Source organism: Muntiacus reevesi, chromosome 9 (assembly GCF_963930625.1).
Source record: "Muntiacus reevesi chromosome 9, mMunRee1.1, whole genome shotgun sequence".
Lineage (NCBI taxonomy): Eukaryota > Metazoa > Chordata > Mammalia > Artiodactyla > Cervidae > Muntiacus > Muntiacus reevesi.
This window is the reverse complement of record NC_089257.1, coordinates 69,541,705-69,566,974: the sequence shown is the minus strand read 5'-3', so window position 1 is coordinate 69,566,974 and position 25,270 is coordinate 69,541,705. Positions and strand designations below refer to the sequence as shown.

General features: G+C 40.5%; 1 protein-coding gene across 3 annotated transcripts in view; it reads left to right on the top strand.

Moving 5' to 3' along the window:
* Positions 1-25,270, top strand: part of SIK2 (salt inducible kinase 2) — a 129,517-nt gene that overhangs the window by 83,517 nt on the left and 20,730 nt on the right. For all 3 annotated transcript variants that reach the window (XM_065944289.1, XM_065944290.1, XM_065944291.1), the window contains exons 4-8: positions 2,310-2,471; positions 16,858-16,982; positions 17,416-17,539; positions 18,900-19,120; positions 20,851-21,003. In XM_065944289.1, the coding sequence (XP_065800361.1) occupies positions 2,310-2,471; positions 16,858-16,982; positions 17,416-17,539; positions 18,900-19,120; positions 20,851-21,003 (785 nt within the window). The remainder of the gene's footprint in view (positions 1-2,309; positions 2,472-16,857; positions 16,983-17,415; positions 17,540-18,899; positions 19,121-20,850; positions 21,004-25,270) is intronic.

The following is a 25,270-nucleotide window of genomic DNA, read 5'->3' as shown; positions in this document are numbered from 1 at the left end:
AAGACTTTCAATTCTGAAAGATTGTCTCATTTAGTGATACAGTTTAAGTAGCATTTATGTAGACTCTTAGGAAGGTTGTAACTAACTAGTCAGAAGATAATCCCTTACATAAAACACACTGCATTCCCCTTGGGAATTTGCATTTGCCCTTTACTAACCCATGTCCCTGCTCATCCAGAGAAATGAGGCTCCAGTTTACTATTATGAATAGAAAGCACATTGTTCACTTGCCAAGGTATTTAGAGTCACTCTGATGATAGTTTGGACATTTTGGCTGAAAACTCTACAGATTTGTTCTTAAGTGATCATTTTTCCCCTTTTACCTGTATGAATGGCTACTGTGTGTTCTATAAAGGCAAAGGGGAGTTGTGACACACTCATCTCAGTTTGTTATAACAGTAGATATATAAAAATAAATCAGAGTTCACTCACATTTAAAGCCTGTAACATGTAGAATAGAGCATTCCTGCTCCATACTTTCATCATATTGTTTTTGGAATGTTTCATGATACCATCTGTATTAAGACCTTCATCAGCTTGTGTATTCAGTATTTCACCTCTGCTATCTTGTGCATAGTGCTATAAACAATGTGGGGAGTACAGAAGAGAATGATATGGGTCTATCTTCAAGAAGCTTAAATGAAGGGATCTTTTATTTTCTAACGCACAGAGTGTTAGGGCTGCATGTGTCTGCACATTAGATATTTATGATATACATACAGATAATTAAAGTACGAGACATTGTGTTATAAGTGAGGAGGAATCTGGAGGAGAGAGATTAGTAGATACTACCTGAGAGAAGAGGGACTCTTTCAGGGCAAGGTGGTGTTTTGAGCAGGGTTTTGAAAGGATAGTTAGGACTTTAGCAGGAGTCTAGTAAAGACATTTGATACAGTTTTTTTTTTTTTAATGTTTTTCAGAGGTTTTAGTCCCAGAGCAGCCATTCACTTACCAGCTGTCTGAATTCAGCCAGATTGCTCAGTGCCTTCAGGGTCCTCATCCACAGAGTGGGAATTAGAGGCATAGTTGTCATGGAGGACTGTTAGGGCGATTAAGTGAGACAATGTGGTATGAACATGCTTGGTAAACTGTGAAGTGCTATACAAATGTTAGTAAATTTTACAGTAAGTATTGAGGATGGCATTAGCCAAAAAGATGGAATTAACCTAGAGCAGAAAATACGTGATGATGACTGTGAATATCAATTTACTCATACAGTTCCTAACTTCAGAAAAAATCTTAAACTGAAAAGCCTTTCAGGTTTTATGTTGACCCCATTTTCCTCAAAAAATCATGTCAGAGGCCTTTCAGATCTTCAGGTAAAACTTGAATAAATTGTAATGTTTAGTTTTATTGAATTCATATAGAATTAATATTCAAATAAAATACTTTATAATATTTTATATATAAATATATCTAAAATACTTTAGATATTATAATATTGCACAGAAAGAGCTAATGTATCTTGCAAAGTATACTTGTTTAGAGGACATGGTTTTGAGAACAAGTCTGCATGTTTTAGGGTAGATCAGAATTGCTCCCCTGAACAGGAGAACAAGGTGTGAATTACTTAAGCTACTTCCAGGGACTGTTGTATCTTCTATTACAGGTGGTTTGTTCAATAACTTCACAAATGGTTGTTTAAAGGAAGGATATCCCTTGTCTGATGAGAGGTCCGAGAATTTATTTATGTTCTTTGTTTTAAATAAATTTTATTTTTAAAAGATGGTTAGGAAAAGTATTCAAAATTTATTACAAAGAGCAAAGAGAATGTTGAGGCTTTAAAATGCAGTTTTAAAAAATTGAAGTACAGTTTTTTTAATTTTTATTGGAGTATAGTTGATTTACAGTGCTGTGTTACTGAAGTCTAGTTGATTTGCAATATTGTTAGTTTCAGGTGTACAACATATTGATTCCATATTTTTACAGATTATACCCCATTTAAAATTATCATAAAATATTGGCTGTATTTCCCTGTGCTGTACAATAAATATATCCTTGTTGCTTATTGGTTTTGTACATATTAATTTGTGCCTCTTAACCTAAAGAAGCTTTTGAATTATACTGTATTATGCCAATTGCTGATGTCTGGTCTTGGGCTCTGTCCACTTATACAGACTCCAGTGAAATATGATTGGAGTTATTTTCTCAAGACAAGGAACTTGGAAACTGTTTTACTTCAACCCTAACTCTCATTATTAAAAAAAGTTTCTGAGGGGGGAGGAAAATCCTGATATTAACAGTGGGTTTGGGGGTTGGTTTTTTTTTTGGTGTGTGTGAGTAATTCTGAATTCTTTCTCCTTTTACAGACTACCTTGCTAACCATGGCCGGTTAAATGAGTCTGAGGCCAGGCGCAAATTCTGGCAAATCCTGTCTGCTGTTGATTACTGTCACGGTCGGCAGATTGTGCACCGTGACCTCAAGGCTGAAAATCTCCTGCTGGATAACAACATGAATATCAAAATAGCAGGTAACTGGGATGCTGCTGGCTCTGACGTGATCAGACGTAAGCCACAGCACTCGGGGTGTGGAAACAGATCTGCAGGCAGAGTTTCAGGAGCACTCCTACCTAGGACATCCCACCCTCGAAGAGTGTATTTTATCTGTTTCCTTAGTCCTGCGTGTAATGAAAAGTAAGGGAAAAAGAAAAAAGAAAAGTAAGGGAAATTAGTTCAACACGCAGCATGGCAGGAGTGTTTGGAGGGGCCGAGGGGGCTGGAAGAGCAGCGAAGGTTGCTGGCGCTCTGTCCTGCTCTCTTCATTATGACTGGTGGCTGCAGAGAGGTTGCGGACAGAAATAAGACAAAGGAGGTGACCGCAGGAGAATGAGAGTACTGGGGACACAGACGCACCTTGCCTTCTTCTGATACAACGGGGTTTTGATTTACAACATGGAGAGTAAGATTATTTTTGCTAGTTTTCCTCCTATCCTTTCCACAATTAACAAAGACTTTTATAGTTTATATTCCAAGTTTGCTTATTCACATGGTCAAAACTCTGATTCAGTCAGTATTTATGTGTCAGGTACTGTGCTGAGCTGGGTACTAAGGATACAAATCTAAAAAGTCAATTCTTGTGAGCTTAAAAGTCTGGTGGGGAAGTAAGAATAATGAAAATACAACATGGTAAGTGCCCCAAACTATATGTACAGACGGCAATAGAAGTATAGGTGTTGGAATATCAGTCTACCTGAGAAATCCAGAAGCTCACAAAGAAGGAACTGCCTGAATTCAAGCTTGAGAGATGAGTCAGAAGCTTGCCAGGGAGGTAAACAGAAGTGGGGTGTTACAGACAGGCAGGCCAACTGTGTAAATATCACAGGTAAAAGAGAGAGAAAGAGATTGAGATGGAAATGGTGGGGAGTGATTGCTCACTATTAGGTAAATATAAGATCTGTAGGCATGGGGGATTGATACAGGAAGAGCAGGTAGGCAAGGATCAGAATATGAAAAGTCTTGAAGACCATGAAAAAGACGGTAGAGTTTATTCTGTAGGTAGTGGGGAGCATGGTCTGTTGGAACTTTTAGGGTGGGGGTGGGGAATGAAGCAGGACTGGATAAGATGATCAGATTTGCATGTTAGAAAGATGTCTCACTCTGGCCACAGAGTGGGGACAGGTGGCAGGTGTGGGTGAGACTGGGCAGGAAAACTAATCGGGAATCTGCTGCGTTTGTCCTGTTAAGAAAACGTGGGTGTGCACTGGAGTAGCAGCAGCAGTCTGTAGGTGTGGGAAGGAGAGAGTTCTGTTCCAGTTAGAGTTTGGAAGAGTATCAAAGGCACAAGGCGAAAGTTTAGCAAAGCTGCAAGAGGTGGTGATTTGTCCTAGGTTTATTAAAGACAGACAGACATCCACACGTGAGAAGCTGAGCAAGAAGTGGATGACTAACTTGGGTGGGTACCCACTGGACTAAGTTTAGGGAGAAAGCAAATGCCTTAATTTGCTGCATCGTGGTATGAAATAGAAATGAGAAGCCTCTGATTCATGCATTTAGCTGGCCTACTTCTATGCCATTTATGATCAGTTTTTGTCTTGGGCATTTACGAAAGGCAAACAAATGAATTTCACTTACTTTTTAAACTTATTTTACTTTAATTTTAATATTAATATTAAATGCCACTGTTACATATGTTTCAGGGAGTAATGGACTGGATTTTTCCTTCTATAGTCTTTGTTTTTTTTTCCTCTAATAGAATTGCCTAAGTAAGACAGCATTTTTACATTAATTTGCTACATTCCCATCATATATATAAAGATTTGTATTGATTTGTCTTTTTGTTTTAAAAATGTAGTATTAGTGTTTATGTAATTTAAATGCAGTATTAGTGGTTCTGTAATTTATAATGTATATCCATTTCTCCCACTTTTCCTTTTTCTTTTGGCCCTTCCTTTGGCCCCATTCATTTCACTTCGTTTTGCAAACCTTCTGTAGTGCACGCCACTGGGATTTTTTTGTTTACTTCTCTTTGAAAGCTTCAGCTGCCCCAAAGTTGTCCTTGTCAGAGGAGGCTCTTGTTTTTTCAGAGGGTTGGGGGGCAGTTCTTTACTCTGTGAAAAACAACACCTCTATTAAAGGAGTTCTGGGAGTCATTTCAGGCAGAGAAAGAAATGTTAGAGGTGGGAGTCATATACTATAGGAGTTACAAAGTGCTGTCACAAACATCTCAAAAGAAAATGGCAAAATGGAGCGCCAAAGAAACTTGCGAATAGAATATGCAGAAAATTCCATTAAGGTTATAACCAAGTTTTGCCTGGCTATAATACTGTCTTCTGTAATTCTGACCTGTAAGTAGATAAACTTAGTATTTCTGTCATTATGTGAAATCTAGTTATTTGTTTGTTTTTGCTATTTTTATTTTTGAATACTTGAACTTCAAAATCCTCTCATTTTTCTCTGGAAGACAGGTAAAATGTCAGAAACCTAAAGTTGTTCTTTGTGGTGAAGCTGGTGTAACAGCTAACATTTACTGAGCCTTCACTGTCTTCAGGCGCTCTGCTATGTACTTGGGTCTTTTAACCTTCACAGCAACCCTCGGAGCTGTGTACCTATTGCCAGTTTTTAGACGAAAAGCTGAAACACAAGAGAGATGAAGTAACTTGCCAAGGTGACTCAGATAATAAGCAGCAGACCTGGAGTTCCAGCCTGGTCACTGACCACAGTGTCTGTGCTTCTTGCAGCACACCACCCCGTCATTTCCAAGAGCCGTGTGTCAGTTATTCCCGAAGGAGCACTCGCTGCCTGAATTTCGGGTTCCATCATTCCGTAGTTACACATTCAGTGTCCTTGACTCTCTGTCTTACGAGTGGATACACACACACACATGTGCATGCAGTTTAGCTAAGCGTTCAGATTTCCCTCCCACCCACATTTTTTTTCTCTGTCACCCTCACCACCATTGACCCCAAATTTCAGCAAATGTTTATTAAGCATCTACTATGCTCCTCTGCTGAGTCCTGGAGATTCAGATGTTCCGAGGCAAAAACAACAGCAGTGCAAGAAAGCTCAACTCTGCTCTTACCTCAAGGAGTTAATCTTTTCAGAACCAGACCTTTAAATGAATACAGGATAAAAAGATAATTGCCGTACAAGCCGAGCCGTGAGGCTAGAAGAAGATTGTGCCTGGAAGAATGAGGGAAGTTATTAGTAAGACTTTATTAAGGAAGGCGGCGTTTGTGGGGGGGCTGGCAGGGAGAAGGAGAAGGGAAGAGACTTGGCTGAGGAGGTGAGGTGGGGATGGCCGCTTCAGGCAGAGGCAGGCAGGCCAGAGAACTCGGTGTGTAGGCAAACTGCAGACCAGAGGTAGTGGAGAGGAAGTGTTGGTGAGGAGTGATAGGAAAAGAGCCTGGACAGGTCGCCATGCGGGATCATGAAGGATTCCACACCCCCTCGGAAGTGTAGATGTGTTCCAGTGCTGTTAAAGAATTCCTCCAGGGCATTTATTTTTATCCATCGATTTTTATCTAACTTTTTTACTGCCCTGCTTCCCTCTAAAAACATCATCTTCTGGTCTCTGAGGATTCTTCTTGAATTTTAAATAAATCTAACACATGTAGGAAAGACGGGGCTCCATGGAAAAATTACAGAACCTCAGAATAAAATACAAAAAAATTATTCCCTCAATTTATACATTCTGTGTTTATTCTGCTTATGAACATCTTTTGCTAAATGGGCTGAATAAGTGAAAGTGAAGTCGCTCAGTCATGTCCGACTCTTTGAGACCCTGTGGACTGTAGCCCGCCAGGCTCCTCTGTCCATGGGATTCTCCAGGCAAGAATACTGGAGTGGGTTGCCATTTCCTTCTCCAGATCTTCCCAACCCAGGGATCGAACCCGGGTTTCCTGCATTGCAGGCAGACGCTTTATCCTCTGAACCACGAAAATGGGCTGAATAAATGAACTGTTTTAGCCATCCTGTATGTTGAAATTGGAGCTTCCCAGGTGGCGCTAATGGTAAAGAATCTGCTTGTCAATGCAGGAGACACAGGAGATGCAGGTTCGATCCCTGGGTTGGAAAGATCCTCTGGTATAGGAAATGGCAACCCACTCCTGTATTCTTGCCTAGAAAATTCTATAGACAGAGAAGCCTGAGGGGCTACAGTCCATGGGGTCACAGAGTTGGACATGCCTGAGCATGCATGTGTGTGTGCACACACACAGTGAAATTAAAGAGAAGTGTAAACCAAAACTAGGTTTAAATTAAAATATTTACCTCTGTTTATAAGACAGAAAATGGAATGGAAGTATCAAACATGCTTTATTTTAATAAATACAGAATCTTGGCTTTCAAGTCAGATTCTCTTTTATGCTCCTCTAATGGGTACAAGACTTCAGGTACTGGTGAGCCCTGGATTCACCCACACCTGTGTATGCTCATTGCCTCAATTATGAGACCTCCAGCCTTCACAAAATATGAGTGTTGGGACATTCAGAATCAGAGGCAGAATGCAAAGAAATTTTGGCTTTCATTAGTTTTAATAATTGCAGTACTGTTTCCTCCATACTATTTCGGCTATGACTCTGCAGGTGTTAACTTGAGAATAAATTGATGAAAAACACTTAGTTTTCTTTTTCAACTTTCCTAATCTGAAATGCTTACAATGAATATTTGGATAAGAATTAATATGTATGAATTACTCAGAGGAAGTTTTCAAAAAATACCAGAAGTCAGACAAGGCGTCACATAAAGAATGTAGAGTTTGATATCAGACGGTACTGGTGCAAATTCTAGCTGTGCCATTTAGTAACTGTGTGATCTTGGGCTGATTATTTAACTTCACCGAGCCTAGGTTTCCATATCTATTAAACAGAGATTAATCTGTTTGTCAGGAACATTGTAAGGATTAGTGATAATGTTAGACACAGGGAGGTCGTAGGTAAGATTATGCGCTCTGGAGCCAGGCTACCTGGGTTTGAGCCCTGGCTCTGCACTTTACTAGCTGCGTGACCTTGGGCATGTTACGTAATCTCTCTGTCCTCAGTTTCCTTATCAGTTAAAAGGGAGTGATGGAAGTTCATATCTCATAGTGGTTATTAGTTAGTGTTTTCAAACTTCAGTGCCTGGTACACAGTTAGTGCTAGTTAAGTGTTTGTTAAATAAATTGTTAATTAAAATTCCTGGCACCATGTAAACAGTTAGGTATTTGTATTCAATGTATAATTGATTCCATGTGAAAACAAATCTTAAAAATTGATAGCCATATAACCCCCCCACCATGTCTTTTTAATTACCAAGGCTTAAAGTCTCATCAATATAAATCTCAGAGGTACAAGGAAGGTTTATCATTTATATTCTAAATTGTTTCTGCTTGATGCAATTAATATATTTTTCTAAGAGGGACCTTCAGTGTAATTAGTTGTATGTAATAAGCCTACTAAATCTAACCTGTGCATCACAGGTCTCGTCTTTAACCCAAGATGAATGCTTCCTTTCTGAACTGACCTGTAATCTATAGGTAGCCCATCATCTCTCGTGATTGCTTCTAGCAATCTTCCTGCTTACTGGAAGAACTGGAGATCAGATTTCTGTATATATAATTCTAGTTTTCTGCCCTGAAACCAAAAAAGGGTGGGATAGGCTGAAACAGGTTTTGTTAGTAAAATATTTATTAAAAGTCTTCCATTTGTTATCCTCCTGCCACTATATTATGTAAAATGTGCAGAGAGCTTTGCATCAGCAAACAGAGACCTTGTCTTTATCCTTCAAGCCTGCTTAGCCCTGGCCACACAGTAAGCCTGGAACATGGAAGGTGGCACAAAGGGTTCTGTTTCCTTTTGTCTTATTTTTCCCCTGTTCATCTCTTTCCTCCTCCCCACTCCATTTTGGGCCGAGGAAGAACATTTAATTCACTTCTTAGCTCACTAAACTCTCTCATTGGACAAATAGATGTCTCACCATGGTCAGCAGGATCACATTTCATCTCAGCTGTGATGACTGTTCTTGTGTCCTCCCGTCAGGTAGGGAGGAGGTGACTGATGTTTGGAAGTAAACTGTGCAGCTGGCCTTCCCTTGCCCGTGGACAGCAAAGTACGCATTGACGTCAGCGATTGCTGATTGGTATTCAGTTTGTGCAATGGGTCAGCTCTGGCTCCACACTCTCCTACCTTTCATTTGTCAGCTTTCATTTCCTCAAAATTGTCTTCTTCTCTCCTATTATAATAACTACAAAAAAGACATGTAACTCTTCAGCAAGACTGGATATCTGAATTCTACTGGCAATTTTAGAAACAAGGATAAATTTAACACTAAAGCCATCTGCTTCTGTGTAGGAGGATTTTTAAAATTATAAATTAGACATTATAACACACTATTGGAGATTAAAAGTTGCCTGGGTTGTATTGATTCCTGGAAATCATTTACTTTTTTCTTAGCTTGAAGACTGGTTTTCAATGTTTTGTTTGCTTTTTTTCTTTTTTAAAAAATGACTTGAAATAGTTTACCTAAGGACTTCTATTTAGTCTTTGTCATGTAAATATTAAATCCTGAAACTATTTAGTAATTCTATTTCACAACAATAAACAGTGACAAGCTGTTCCACATCTTCTGTATCTTTTTCATGACCTCTATTTTATTCTTTGTGTCCTGACTACTGGAAGAGTGGTCAGAGGACCAGCATGAGCATCACTTTGGAGCCTGTTGGGAGTGCAGACTCTGGAACTCCCCTACCCCAGGCCTGCTGAATCAGAACCGAATTTCAGTGGTCTCCCAGGTGATTTGTATGCATGCTAATATTTGGTCTGTTTCACTCCGAGAATATTCGCTAATGAGCTTTGTTCCCATCAGACAGTAATCAACAGGATCAGCTTATTTACTCTTTGTCCCATTCAATTCAGTTCAGTCACTCAGTTGTGTCCGACTCTTTGTGACCCCATGGACTGCAGCATGCCAGGCTTCCCTGTCCATCACCAGCTCCCAGAGCTTATTCAAACTCATGTCCATTGAGTCAGTGATGCCATCCAACCATCTCATCCTCTGTCATCCCCTTCTCCTCCCACCTTCAATCATTCCCAGCGTCGGGGTCTTTTCAGATGAGTCAGTTCTTCACATCAGGTGGCCAAAGTATTGGAGTTTCAGCTTCAGCATCAGTCCTTCCAATGAATATTCAGGACTGATTTCCTTTAGGATGGACTGGTTGGATTTCCTTGCTGTCCAAGGGAATCTCAAGAGTCTTCTCCAACACCACAGTTCAAAAGCATCAATTCTTCGGCACTCAGCTTTCTGGACTATAAGTCCAACTCTCACATCCATACATGACTACTGGAAAAACCATAGCTTTGACTAGACGGACCTTTGTTGGCAAAGTAATGTCTCTGCTTTTTAATATGCTGCCTAGGTTGGTCATAACCTTTCTTCCAAGGAGCAAGCGTCTTTGAATTTCATGGCTGCATTAACCATCTGCAGTGATTTTGAGCCCAAAAAAATAAAGTCTGTCACTGTTTCCACTGTTTCCTCATCTATTTGCCATGAAGTGATGGGACCAGATGTCATGTTGCTTACTCTTTGTAAGGCCTTGTTGTTCCTAAAACGTTAACCCTTTGCTAATGGTGTTTAGGCGCTGATAATTTATGTAACTTAGTGATAACAGTAATAATAGTTGGTTTTTCTTATCAGGAAGATTTGGGTCAATCAATCACTTTAAAAATATAAAGCAGAAAACAGTAATAGCAGTTCTTATACTGTTTTCAAATATATCCATGGTCTGTTAGTGGTTAGTTAGAAAGTAAATAATTAGAGGACTCAGCTTGTGAGGCCAAGTTGATTTCTGAGCAAACTAGTCAACAGTAATTAATCTGTTCTGTAGTTAGAAACTCTACCCCAAATGCTTTCTTTATTGATATTTCATGTGACATGAAAATTAAGTGAGGAAATATAGATATCGCAGGAAATCCCAAAGCTGACGTCAAAGTAAAACCTTGGAGTATATGCCTCGGAGTATAAGATGCTATAAATCATCTTCACATGAAAAGGACAAGATGTGTCTATTTTAACATGTCATGCATTCTTAAAATAAATATGGATTTCTAAAATGAATGTAGGTGTATATTTGAGATTTGCTTTGTAAACATCCTAATTATTCCCATTCACTTATTAAGGATGCTTTTAACAAAGCATTCAGTATTGTAGAGACGAGAAAGCCCTCACTTGTCAAGTTCTGGTAGCAGAGGGATAAATTAGAAAACCTCTCATCTCTGTACAATGTAAGGCATTTTTCCCAGGACTTATAATAGCCTTACCTCCATTTTTAAGTTGTATTAAACTTCTCTGAAGAGTGACGGTGATACAGTTAAAAACAAAAAACAGAAAAACCCCACCTGACTTGGAGTTCAAAGGACCTATATTTGAATACTCGTTCAGCCACTTGGAGCTGTAGATAGTTTGGGCAACTCACTTAACCACTTTCAGCTTCAGTTGGAGAAGGAAACAGCAGCCCACTCCAGTACTCTTGCCTGGAAAATCCCATGAACAGAGGAGCCTGGTAGGCTACGGTCCACAGGATCACTAAGAGTCAGACACGACTGAGCGACTTAGCAGCAGCAGTAGCTTCAGTTTCCCCCTTTGTAAGGTAAAGGACATTCATACCTCACAGGACTGTCATGATGATTAAATGAGATAATATATACAAAAATACCAAGTGTGTAATGCCTAGTCCAAAGTAGGCGAGATGTAAATGATTTTTGGATTTGATTATAACTCATATACCATGTTGAAAGACTAGTTGTCATTTTGCTTCAAAAACTTATGCTTTCATATCTTAAAATTTTGAAGCTAAGAGTTCTTTGAGAAAGATTTGTCTTTTACCTGCTATGCTCAAGAAATGTTGAGAATCTTGATTGAGCTGACAAATTCAAGGTATGTTATGAGTGAAAGTTCAAGCAATTATTCCCACACAAATAACAAATTACCTCAAGGAAAAAAACTTTATACCTTCAAAATTTTGTCGAGTTGTTTAGTCAATCAAGTATGAATAAAAATAATATCAAATTAATGCTAGTCTGAACCCTGAATTGGAGTAAGAAGTATCAATATGAACTCATAGGTTAACATTTCTCCTTAATGCGTATACATATAGAAAGGAATCAGCATAAATACAGGGTGTGGGTGTGTGTACGCTGATAAGCATTCATACATATATTTCTTCTGTTTGATGTTAGCCCAGCTACAGTGAGTACATCTAGGTCTTAGTCTTGGTTCTTAAATACCATTTCTCTGTAAAAGAAGTCAGGGCTCCTTGGAAAAGTGGTTGATTCCTGGGATGGGACAGGAAAGTACAAGATCTGCCTGGAACATCTCTGGTACCAAAAGATAAGGAAATACTTAAAAAGAAATTTTTAAAAGATGGGGGCATGTTGAAAGGATACAGGAGCCAACCTGAATTATCTCCTAGTGGCCAAAGCTGGAACTATTTAAGCATCAGAAGGTGTCTCAGATGGTAAAGAATCTGTCTGTAATGCGGGAGACCCAGGTTCGATCCTTGGGTTGGGAAGATCTCATAGAGAAGGGAATGGCAACCCACTCCAGTATTCTTGCCTGGAGAATTTCATGGACAGAGGAGCCTGGCAGGCTACAGGCCATGAGGTTGCAAAGAGTTAAACATGACTGAGCTATTAAATTCTCACTTTCTTCTTTCAGTATTGAATTGTAATCCAAAGAATAAAGTAAATACTTATGATGCATATAATATGACAGTGTTGTAAAAAATAAAGAAATTATCTGATCAATAAATAAATAAGAGGGGAAGAAGGGACAACTCTTGAAGAGTTGTAATTTATACTGTTGAAAGAATACAGGAAACAAAAGCTCCCCATTAGACCATCACAGTGATCATTGCTACAGTCAAGATCTGCCAATGAGTGCTAAACTAACATGTGAAAGTTTAAGAGAACAGGGTATATAGAGTGTCAATGTATCTTCTCTAAAATATTTATTAATTTCAAAGGGCAAAATAATTTTATAATAGGGTAACCCATCAGATACCACCTTAATCAAGAGATCAGGAAAGACAAGGACAGTCTGAGGAGATGTTGCACATTAGAGAAGACCAAGCCTGGTGGACCGCAGTCCGTGGGCAGAGTCAGACATGGCTTAGCAACTGAACAACAAGGAAGTCATGACAGCTGAGCCCAGTGTGGAATCCTGCATTGAGAAGGGACATTAATGAAAACACTGGAGCGATCTTAATGAAGTCCATGTTTTAATTAACAGTGTTCCATCAGTGTTATCCTTGGTTTTGATTATTTATAGTTATATGAAATGTTAATACTAGAGGAGGGAGTTGCATGAAGGACAGAGGGAGTTCTTCTTACTTTATTGTGGCCACTCTTCAGTAAATCTAAATTTATTTCAGAATTCAAAGTTAAATAATATCAAAACGAATCCATCATAACATGGCATACATTCTATGACAGAGAAACAATAATTTAAAAAAGTGTCTGAGGAAATAGCGGCCATCATTTGAGGTATTCACTTGCAGATCGGAGCATTAGAGAAGACATTAAACTAAAAGGAGGTTTCCTTTCCAGCAGGACAGTTTGGTTCTGGGTCTAGAATAGAGAGGAATGCCCACATGACTGTTCATAATGCTTTTCAAAAGTCAGATAATAATGTGGGGTCTTTGATTTTTCGCTATTGTTGGGAGATGATCTTTCTTTGTTTTTAGAATGGTTGACACATGTATGCACTCAGATGTTTGATGAAGGAAGGAATTTCATGTGCTAAAACATTAACCTATTCCATATGAATAAATAACAATAAAAAAATCCTGCATAGCTCTACTGTTTTCATATTTCATCCCTCTTGGTCACCCCTTGTTTCACTGTATGCCTTTAAGCAGAAAGCTGCAGACTGTGAACAAAGCAAGTTGTCCAGATTTCCAGTAAGAAACAAAAAGACTTTTAAGTGTCTTCCCATTGCCACGTCTTAAACCTGATAATTATGAACTTGTTCAAAAATAGCTACATGTCACTGGGCCAGAGAAGGACATAAAGGTGGTTAACAGTGAATGTGCTTTAGTCAGATTAGGTTTCTCTTGCAAGTCTACAGCTTAGTATAATTTCTAGCAAGGTCCTTAACATCCTACCCTCACTTCCTCCTAGAATAAGGATACCTCATGGGGTTATTAAGAATAAATCATCTTAGGAAAGCTTAGATCAGCTTCTGGCACTTTTAAAAGAGATGATGACAACATATTCAGCAAACCTTCATTGAACAGCTGCTGTCAGTGTGCTGGGTCTGGGGGTACAGTCCCCCTTCTGCGCTCTCAAGGAGTTTAGTCTCATAGGGAAGACAGATAAGTAAAGCAGGAAGAATTGCTATTCTTCCCTCGCATTGAGTAGCTTACTCAATGGCTGCTGTTTATTGAGCACCTGCTGTGTTTCGGTAGCATGCCTAAAGCATTATATGTTATCTACTTTAAGTGTACACATCCACATATACTCATTATATATTACTCATAGTTACTGTGAGCATAGACATTGTCTCTGTTTTGCAAGTGAGGAAACCAGGACTCTGAGAAATCAGTTTGCCCAAGATCACACAGCTAAGCGGAAAACCCAAGATTTGCCTGACTCCAAAGCCTTCCTTAGCCCATAGATTGCATGATTACAAATAAAATATTTAATGCTTTGACAGGGTTATAGACGACATCTACCTAAATGCTATTATAATAATTCTAATGCACCTGATAGTGTTGCAGTGCTCCTTTGAATGTTCCTGCAGGCTCAAGTTCCTATTTTCTTCAGTTACCTACAGGAAATAGAGGTAACATCTGTGTAGTAGCCCCCCTCTTCTGAGGCAGCAGGCAGCTGGCTTTGTCCCAGAGGGGTATAGCCGAGGTTGAGTCTAGGCCACCATAGGCACTGTGGTGCTCTCCTACTCTTTCTGTCTTCCTGCCAACGAAGCGTCCAGTGAGGGTGCTGAGAGGAGTGGAGTCTAAGCCGACAGGCCCATGTCCCTCTTTGAGTTTGTTCTACGGAGTCGGGGCGGGATGGGGGAAAGGGTTTCAGATTGAAGGGGTTGAGAATGGCTCTTTGAGACATTAAAATGTTACAGTGCTATTTGGAGAGTAGCCTCAACTTACATGTGCTAAAACTCATCCTGTGATTATGGTTTAAAGGACAGCAATTATTGGACCTATTTCAGGATCTCCAAACACACATCCCAGAGCTTCTTGTGCTTCTCCATGTGACTGGAATTAACATCTTCCTCTTTGGATATTATTTGACCATCTGTCCTTGGCTGGTTTGAGTGTAGTTTTTTAGAAAATGAGAAATACCTGTCAATATGAACACGCGGATTGTGATGGGGTGTGAATTGTTAGGTGTAGAGGTGGGGTTGAGAAGATAAGACCTCTCTGACAGTCAGTTTGGGAAGCCAAGTATAGGACTGACTGCCGTTGCGTAATGGAGGAAGGCGTTCTCGTTGCCTTGCATTTCTGGACGCCAAGGATGGACCACACCGCTGTTCCTCCAGGTTTAGACACACCATCCCTCTTCCCATGTGCACCATCTTTTCTCTTCTGAACCCTTAAGCTTCTCCACGGCTCTTTTTCTTTCTGACATTTGTTTGTTTCCTTATTTATTTGACTGTGCCAAGCCTCAGTTGCGGCATGTGGAATCTTCCCTCTTCACTGCGGCACACGGAATCTTGCAATTGCGTCATGCGGGATGCAGTTCTCTGACCAGGGATTGAACCCAGGCCCCCTGCATTGGGAGCCTGCAGTCTTAGCCATTGGACCGCCAGGAAAGTCTGTCTCCACTCCTTGTTTACCCTTCCAGTGTATTTTCTCAGGACCCATTTCTGTGAAGGGCAGTCATTGCTAATGATGGCTTCACTTAAGGAGAAGGGAGCCAATACTTCACATCTACTGTGCTCCAGGAATCAAGAATCTTATGTTCTTATCTCCTTTACTCCTCATAGCATCCTATCTGGGCAGGCAAATTATCCCCACACTTATAGGTACAGAAAGAAAGATTCAGGAAAGTTAAATAACTTTAATTACTAGACAGCTACTGAAGCCCGCACGCCCTAGAGCCTGTGCTCTGCAATAAGAGAAGTCACTGCCCTGAGAAACCCACGCACCGCAACTAGAGAGCAGACCCCCCTCACCGCAACTAGAGAAAGCCCAGCACAGCCAAAAATAAAAATAAGTAGAGAAGTGCGCCATAGTCTCAAGATGGGAGTGGAGTCTGAGTTTCTATTAACTTACTGGATCTGCACAGCAGCCTGTTGGCTGCACATGTTTCTGTGTTACAGCTGTGGCGCTTGAGGCTCAGGAAGACTGAGCCTGTGTCCCACAGACCGTCAGTCTGGTGCAGGAGACTTGGTCCAGCCCGCTGGGGGCCCCTCTGAAAGCTCACCCTCCATGCAGTGCAGACACTAGCCAGAGGAGAGCCAGTTCTTATCACTAAGGCGTGTCCTTCAGGCAGGAGTCTGTTGCAGCATAAAGACAGTATGGCTGTAACTTACAAAATAACAGGAGTTTGTTCCTCTGCTGAGAACATGAGACTGTGTGAGGGCTTAGCAAAAGCTTGCATTTACACCAGAGTGCTCACTGTGTTTGTCTTCCGTGATAACTTCCGTGTGTATTGAAGGCCTCTGAGTACAGTGCTTCCAGAGTGCATGCTATATATCAAAGCTGCAGATTCAGTGTGACTGATATCATAAGGGGAAGGCCATTAACTGTTTAGAAGTATAATGCCACTACCTTACAAAAATGAGTAAATAAGTGATAATGCTGATAAGTGGCCTGTGGTCGAGCCACAGAGCCATCACATGTTAATGAGCTATTCAGATGAGATCTGTCTATTCAGGATGTGGGAGCCAACACTTCAGAGAGTTGTTACTTAGGAAACACTGTCCTCAGTTGCCTTAAAAAGTTATCTTGCTACCTTGGGGTAATGACTAAGAGCAGCCAGTCCCTTGGTTGTGTTTAGGTAAATATCTTAGAGTTTCACTCATTTGTTTCTTTCTTTAGAGACCGTATAAGCTCAAGAGCTCTAAATCATGGAGTCACTGAAATTCTAAAATTACCAAATTCAAGCTGGTTGTCCTTATTGGTGGAATTTTTCTTTTCAGCCTTAAAAATATATGTTTTAAAGTCTTTTTTCCAGCCTCTCACTCATTCTCTTTGAGAAGAAAACTTAATTCATTAACACATTCATTCAAGAAATATTTATTGAATGCTTAATATTTGCTACTCATTGTGCTAAATGCTAAGGAAACATCACAAGTTACATGCCACCCCATGCTCACAGAGTGAATTAGTAGTGGTATTGTCGATACAGTGTATTATAAAATTAGTCTGAGAAATTCAGTATAGTTCGAGAGCATAGATGAAAGTAACGTTTATTTCCATCCCACTAGATTTCGGTTTTGGAAATTTCTTTAAAAGTGGTGAACTGCTGGCAACATGGTGTGGCAGCCCCCCTTATGCAGCCCCAGAAGTCTTTGAAGGGCAGCAGTATGAAGGACCACAGCTGGATATTTGGGTATTTCTTTGCTTTGCTGTGTTAAATGCATCTATAATGATAACACTGGGTGCTCTGGCCCATTTTGAAGCTCTTGGTACGTAACACATAGATAGTAGTTCATACTTTTCCTGTCCACTGGCCTGTAATTAATCAGAGTAAAAATTGTAGGAAAGAATTTCTAGGGGAAGATGTTATCATCCTAATATCAGCAGTGATTTAAAGTTTAGTAATCAAAATGATTAAGTTTAGTTCTTTTGGTATTTATTTATAGGATGCTTTATTGCAGTAGTCAGCATTTCAGCTTTTTTGTTTATTATTATTTCTGAGACAGTAGTAAATTCAAACAGGAATTTTCAGTCCATATAATTTTAAGAGTTTGAGGATATTTTAGGAAAACAAAGAGCGTTCAGAGTCCTCAGTAGAGAAATGACAGCCTTATTTTCTTCCACAGAGCATGGGAGTGGTTCTTTACGTCCTTGTCTGTGGAGCTCTACCTTTCGATGGACCAACTCTTCCAATTTTGAGGCAGAGAGTTTTAGAAGGAAGATTCCGGATTCCATATTTCATGTCAGAAGGTAACAACCTGTTTATCTTAAAATTGTGCTTTACAGAATTTTTTCTGCAAATGAATGCCTAAAGAAAGACTTCTCTTTTTCTAAGAGTTTGGGTGCCAAAGACAGTGACTGAGTCACTTTAAAAGTCATAGAAATAAGCAACCCCCTCCATGTAGGTAAGACAAATTCCAGCCTTCCTACTTGTAACTGGAACAGAGAGTGTCCCAGATTAAGAACAGTAAATCTTCCCATTTGCCCTCGTCTGTGAGTGTTCTAGGTGTTTATTTTAGCCTTTGAGAAGCACTTTGTAGATACAGATTTACAACCATGTCACTCTAAGTATGAAATGGATTTTCCCATATCTTCTCGTGGGAGGTTACAAAATTAACCTTTTTATTTAAACTTGAAACCAGCTAGCAAAACAACTGAATTAAGATGAAGGGCTATAATCCCTTCCAGTCTTGTATTGAGTTGCTGCATAGGCAGCAGTTAAGTTCACTCAGTTTAGATTTTCGTTATCATCCTTAACTTACCAGTTCCTAGTAACAGAATTAATGTTCTGGTACTTAAGAGAGTGGATTTTGGAGCCAGACTGCCTGGTTTCATCCTGAGTCCACCACTTACTGGTGGTCTGACCTTGGCAAGTTATATTTCTGTGCTTCAGTTTCCTCACTCTATAAAATGGAAATAACAATTGTTCCTAACAGGGATGTTGAGGGATTAATTAAATTAATCTGTGTCGAGCTCTTAGCATGGTGCCTGGCGCTTAGCTTGTAATGGAAGGTTAGCTTATGCGGGTTAGTAAGGAGGGTGATATCAGCTCAGAGGATAAGTGAGTGCCCAGAATTGCGGCAGTGCAGTTCACTTCGTGTCATCAGAAGTAACTGCTGTTTCACCCACATTTTTCTCAGTTGCACTGAAATAGAGAATAGCAACAGTTCCTTGGAGGGCTCTTGCCTCACGCAATCTTAGTGTATCAGCCTCAGAAGTGACCGGAAGGATCCATTACTATTTGTTGTTCTAGGAAGAAGACTTTTCTCTCTCTTTCTTTAGTGGAAATCTAAGTCTGTGTCTAGATATTTTCAATTGAGAAATTCAATAAGAAGTTTTATTTAGTGCAGATTTGAATAGACCTACACCCTCCTGTTTTTCTTAAGTATTCATTCACGGAGATGGTTAATTTCACGTGTCAGCATTCATTGTGTGAACTGGACGAATACAAATAGCCTTCAGGTTTTATTTACTCATTTGACCTTCTGCTTTCCAGTGGACACTGTGGAGGATACAAAGATTATCACCACTGCACAAAGTCACGAGTCAGGTAAATACCCCTCAGTGCAAGGCAAATCACATGACTTCTGTAACACTGTGTTTTCTGTAGATTGTGAGCACCTGATTCGAAGGATGTTGGTCCTGGACCCGGCCAAACGGCTGACCATAGCGCAAATCAAGGAGCACAAGTGGATGCTCGTGGAAGTTCCCGTTCAGAGGCCTGTTCTTTATCCACAAGGGCAAGAAAACGAGCCGTCCATCGGGGAGTTTAATGAGCAGGTTCTGCGATTAATGCACGGCCTTGGAATAGATCAACAGAAAACCATCGAGGTAAAGGAATTGGAGATTTGACTAAAGATGTTTCAGGACTCTGTTGTATCAATGCTTAGTAACTTAAAATTTCATTCTCATACTCGTCATCCTGGTCTTCTGGCCAAACCAGCGCCTTGGCGTGCAGGTCAGTGTTCCCTGGAGATTTCAGCACACTCTGTTTTTGGTTGCTCTTTAAATCAATATATAAATTCTTGCCTTTGCCCCATATGCCAAAAAATTCAAAAGGAAGCCTTATGTATATTTGAGGAAAGACAGTGATGGAAACTTAACAAATAAACAGTAGAAAGTTTCTTCTAAGATGAAACATAAACTCTTATACAGGTAATAAGCTAGTTTATATGGAACATAAGCGTGCAGATACAGAACAAGGCGGAGAGCTGAACATGAAGGAAGAAGGGAAGACATCAGGTTTAGGAAAACCAGTGGGATTTAGTTGTGAACTGAAGAAACTCAGAAGGCAACAATAGCAGGTAGATTCCTGATTTGGAAGTTGTATGGGTCATAGATCTGAGAAGGTCATGGACCTGGGAGATTCAGCTTTATTTCTGCCCTTTAGTAGTTAGCATATTCATAGGATATACATATTTTAATACCTCCACAGCAGTCAAAAACAGTATTTTTAAGAATGAAGCATAACAAGAACATAAAATATGCCCCGGTGAAGACAAAGTACTGTGGCCTGTGCTGCCTTTCCTTCACTGCAGCCAGAAGTGAAGCCACACCACTCTGCTTTTGCTCATCATGGGCTCAGCGAGGCTTTTCTGTCTTTGCCCATGACGGCAGCTGTGAACGCGGTTCCCTCAGCCTGCAATGTTTGCTGCTGGCGCTCTGCACCCGAGCTGCACGGCGCAGCACCTATGCAGCCTGTCACGTGGAATTAGAAGCCAGAGGAGCTGCTGTTTTTCTTTTTCATTAGCATCATTGGAGAGCTAGCCGACCAGGGATGTGAAAAATTGGGAAGCAATTTTATTTTCAAGGTTTCAAGAGGGTGGGACTGCAAAAACAAGAGGAAAAAATTACCTAAGAATGGAGACACAGCATCTCTCAACCTAGTGTCCAGATGTCATTCTCCAGCCCAAAATAATCACCAGAAATTTCCCCAAAGACTTTAATCATTGACTTCAGGGTTGGCAGTGGTTTGGGCCTGTGTCGAGGCTGTGGAATTAGAGCCTGTGGGCTCAGGTTGCTAACCAGCCTGACAGCCTTGAGATGGGACCGCAGTGACAGTGTTGGGGAACGTCTGCATGAGACAATAATGGCATTTTCTCTGCATGCAGAAAAATAAATGGATCCAATTAATGTGAAAGGGCCAGTCAAGTCATTCAGAGGTATCACCCTTTATACACTTAATGAAGTTATCTGTCTTCTATTCTGAATTCTGGAATACCTTTCATTTTGAGGCATGCTTTACTTGTTACTCTTTTTTTTAAGAACACATGATTTCTTCCCTCCCTTCTTTATTTATTTACTTATTTTAGCCAGACTCCTTGCATTTTTTTTTAATTATTTTTTTAATTGAAGGATAATTGCTTTACAGAATTTTGTTGTTTTCTATCAAACCTCAACATGAATCAGCCATAGGTATACATATATCCCCTTATGTTTTTAATTTTATTGAAGAATAGTTGATATATAGTGTTGTGTTTTCCCCCCCTTTTTTAGAAAGGTGTAAATCACTGAATTGGTTTTTATGTTTCTCTGCCTTTGGCACTTGTTTTCTCTTGCAGGCTTTGCAGAACAAGAGCTATAACCACTTTGCTGCCATTTATTACTTGTTGGTGGAGCGCCTGAAATCACACAGGAGCAGTTTTCCTGTGGAGCAGAGACTTGATGCCCGCCAGCGTCGGCCTAGCACCATCGCTGAACAAACAGTTGCCAAGGTAACGCCCTATTAGCCAATAGTCTTATCGGTGCATATGCCTGTTCAGACGCTTGACACGTTTTTCATGGTGTAGTACAAAGGACTAGGATTTCATCCTCTACACCTTTTTTTCTGTAAAGTTTCTGTCTGTCATTTACTAGGTTCTCAAACATTTTACCATCTTCCTATTTGTAAGGATTAATTTTATTTCAGGCAGTTTTTTTTAAGAGGCTTCTCTTTTTTTTTAATCATTCATTTATGTTGAGAATTAATGTAACTAGTCTGACATTCAATTTCATTTAATAAATTTTTATTGCAGATTTACTGTGAAAGCTTCACTTATTAGGCATTGCAGGGAAGAAGATGTATAAAACGTACCCTCAGGATGTATAAACATGCCCTCAGAGTCATTACATTATAGAAGCAAAATAAGACAACATCATGAATAGCAATCCTTCGAAAATAATGAAAGGCACAATTTAGAAGATGCTATGAATGTCGTCATTTTGAACTTGTGTAGATGTGTGATGGAGAGAACGTTTTTTAGAAAAAGGGCAAAGGGGAGAGAGATACATCTGATCGGGCAAGGCTTTTTGGGAGAGACGGCATTTAAGATAGAGCCTCACAGCTGTTCAGGAGAGGCAGTAGCTAGAGGCGTTACACATAGACAGCAGCAGTGTGAGCAGAAGTACTCCAGTGGGCCAGCGTAGCCTTGTTCACATTAATTCCCTTGAAGAATAGGGAGATGAAAGAGTCGGAGTGGTTAAGTTGAAGCCATGCTGTGAAGGGATTGAATGCCAAGGTAAAGGAGAGAGTTGTTCAGTTGCTCAGTTGTGGCCAACTCTTTGCGACCCCGTGGGCTGCAGCACGCCAGGCTTCCGTGTCCTTCACCATCTCCCAGAGCTTGCTCAAACTCACCTCCATCGAGTCGGTGATGCCATCCAGCCATCTCGTCCTCTCTTGTCCCCTGCTCCTCCTGCCTTCAATCTTTCCCAGCAACAGGGTCTTTTCTAATGAGTCAGCTCTTCGCATCAGGTGGCCAAGGTACTGGTGGTTCAGCTTCAGTTTACTAATAATTCAGGAAGAAATGAGGAACTGCTGAAGACTATTAAGCAAGAAAAGTGATAAAATTATATTTCACTTTAAGCTAAGCTGTCTGCCTACATTGTGAAGGGCAGACTGGATAGGGGAGAGAAGAAATTTAGAGAGCACTGTTAGATGACTGTAGTTGATGAGAAATACTGAAGACCGAACTATCATGGTGCCAGTGGACGTCGGCAGGAAGGGCAAGTGTGAGGCGCTTTCCCAGGTGCACCTGGCTGGACTCGGCCCTGGTCTGGAGAGGCAGCCCAGCATGGTGGTCTCTGGAGCACGTCCCAGAGTCTGCCATTTCCTACTGTGCACCTTAAAAAAGTTACCTGAGGTCTTTCTGTGCCTCAGTTTCTCAAGCTCTAAAGTGGAAGTAATTTTAAGATGCTGGGACATTTAAATTAGTAAATAATTGTTCAGCACTTAGTAATAAATAATAAATGATAAGGAATAAATAATGTTGAGGAGGAAGGGACAAGGAGAGGGCTCCATGGCTGAGCCCAAGGCTGAGAGAGCCGCAGTGGTGGCGACTCAGCTGATGGGGAAGAATGGACCTGGGTCCCCAGAAGGAGGCTGGTGCTAAGGAGAACTGGGAGATGGCCTGTATAGATCATTCACACGATCTTTTAGGATTTCCATCTACTTCTGTGAGTATTGTATTTAACGTGGGAGTAAGAACAAAAGAGGTTTCACTTTGTATTTCTTGTTTGGCAGTCCTACAAAATTTATAGTATAATAGAATCTTGCATTGACTTCTCCAGAGTATGGGAAAGAGAAACCCAAGGAAATTGAAATCTTCATGATTTTAATAGGCAAATGATATGCTTTGTTATACATACTTTAATGTCTCACATAATGTGAATGTTGAGACAAATGTGAGTAAAATAATGTATCGCCAAAGTTCCAGATAGTTGGGTGGAAGTATCTCTGAGCACTTGTAATCCTTCAAAGTGGAGCAGTATGGCTTTCGAGATAGAGGGGGGACAAAACGAGAATCCCAAATTTGGGGCAGCAGTAGGAAAATGGAGGTGACCCTTCCCTTTTTTTCTTTTTTTTCCCAGTTTTATTTATTTATTTATTTTTACTTTACAATATTGTATTGGTTTTGCCATACATTGACATGAATCAGCCATGGGTGTACATCTGTTCCCCATCTTGAACCCCCCCCACCTCCCTCCCCATCTCATCCCTCTGGGTCATCCCAGTGCACCAGCCCCGAGCACCCTGTCTCATGCATCGAACCTGGACTGGCGATTCGTTTCACATATGATAATTTACATGTTTCAATATCATTCTCCCATATCATCCCACCCTCGCCCTCTCCCACAGAGTCCAAAAGACTGTTCTATACATCTGTGTCTCTTTTGCTGTCTCTCATACAGGGCTATCATTACCGTCTTTCTAAATTCCATATATATGCGTTAGTATACTGTATTGGTGTTTTTCTTTCTGGTTTACTTCACTCTGTATAATAGACTCCAGTTTCATCCATCTCATTAGAACTGATTCAAATGTATTCTTTTTAATGCCTGAGTAATATTCCATGGTGTATATGTACCACAGCTTCCTTATCCATTCGTCTGCTGATGGGCATCTAGGTTGCTTCCATGTCCTGGCTATTATAAACAGTGCTGCGATGAACACTGGGGTGCACATGTCTCTTTCAGATCTGGTTTCCTTGGTGTATACGCCCAGCAGTGGGATTGCTGGGTCATATGGCAGTTCTATTTTCAGTTTTTTAAGGAATCTCCACACTGTTCTCCATAATGGCTATACTACTTTGCATTCCCACCAACAGTGTAAGAGGGTTCCCTTTTCTCCACACCCTCTCCAGCATTTATTGCTTGTAGACTTCTGGATAGCAGCCATCCTGACTGGCGTGTAATGGTACCTCGTTGTGGTTTTGATTTGCATTTCTCTGATAATGAGTGATGTTGAGCATCTTTTCATGTGTTTGTTAGCCATTTGTATGTCTTCTTTGGAGAAATGTCTGTTTAGTTCTTTGGCCCACTTTTTGATTGGGTCGTTTATTTTTCTGGAATTGAGCTGCAGGAGTTGCTTGTGTATTTTTGAGACCCTTCCCTCTTGAAAATGCCGCAGCAGAAAAATAAGAAGCAGGAAAGCCCCACACTGAGCAGCTGCCCTCCCAGGTCTCTGTTCTGAGATGTTACACAAGTGAGGGTTACATAAACGATTGTTCCAAGCACACGTGTCTGTTATTGTACATGATTTCCTTTTCACAGCTAAATTTGAAGCAAGTTCCTTAGATCTCAAGTTGTATTTCATTTGGCTTGAGGTTCAGATGTATTAGCATAGCTTCTTCTATTTGATAATTATTTTTTATTACCGAGCTCCACATGAGTTCTTTTCATTGTATACATTGACCTAAATTATCATAGAAAGCTGTTTCCTGTGATTGAAATGTATCTGAATAGTAGAAGTGCTCATTCACAGACTCATCTTGAGTCCCGTCGGAGTGCCGAGCAGCAGGCGCTGGGTTGAAGTTCTCCCTTTCCTGTGAGACTGCCTTCTCATGTTTCATGTTGAACTTGTTAAAAAATAGATTTCTCTGTTTTTGTGACTATAAATATGCTTAAAGTTTTAGTAGAGCCTGTCCCCTTGAATTCTTTGATGTTCTGCTCTCTTTTTGAAGAAGTGGCAGATCGCTTGTTACTGGATGGAGCGATAGGAACCGGTCACAGGATCCCATGCAGAGGTCACATGAGCAGTGCAGTCAGGCAGACCTTGGGCTCCATACCGAGCTGAGTGACGTCAGCAAGCCAGCATCTCTGAGCTCTGGTGTCCTTAGCTATAGAATGAAAACAGCAGTACCTCCTTACTTTACAAGTTTCCTACAAAGATGAAATTGGTTAATTGATTCCAGCAGTTCAGTTCAGATAGAGCACTTATGTGCCAGACACAGTGCCAGTCATCGTGGTTTCATAGGTGCCCAGAAAGCAATCCCTGGGAATTTGTGGTGTAATGATAAATAGTCTATGATTACTACTTAGAAAACAGTGAGATTCCCATCTTAGATGGATTGAGAGTACTTATATTTGCCACATAATATGCAGGAAATGGCACCCCACTCCAGCACTCTTGCCTGGAAAATCCCATGGACGGAGGAACCTGGTAGGCTGCAGTCCATGGGGTCGCGAAGAGTCAGACATGACTGAGGGACTTCACTTTCACTTTTC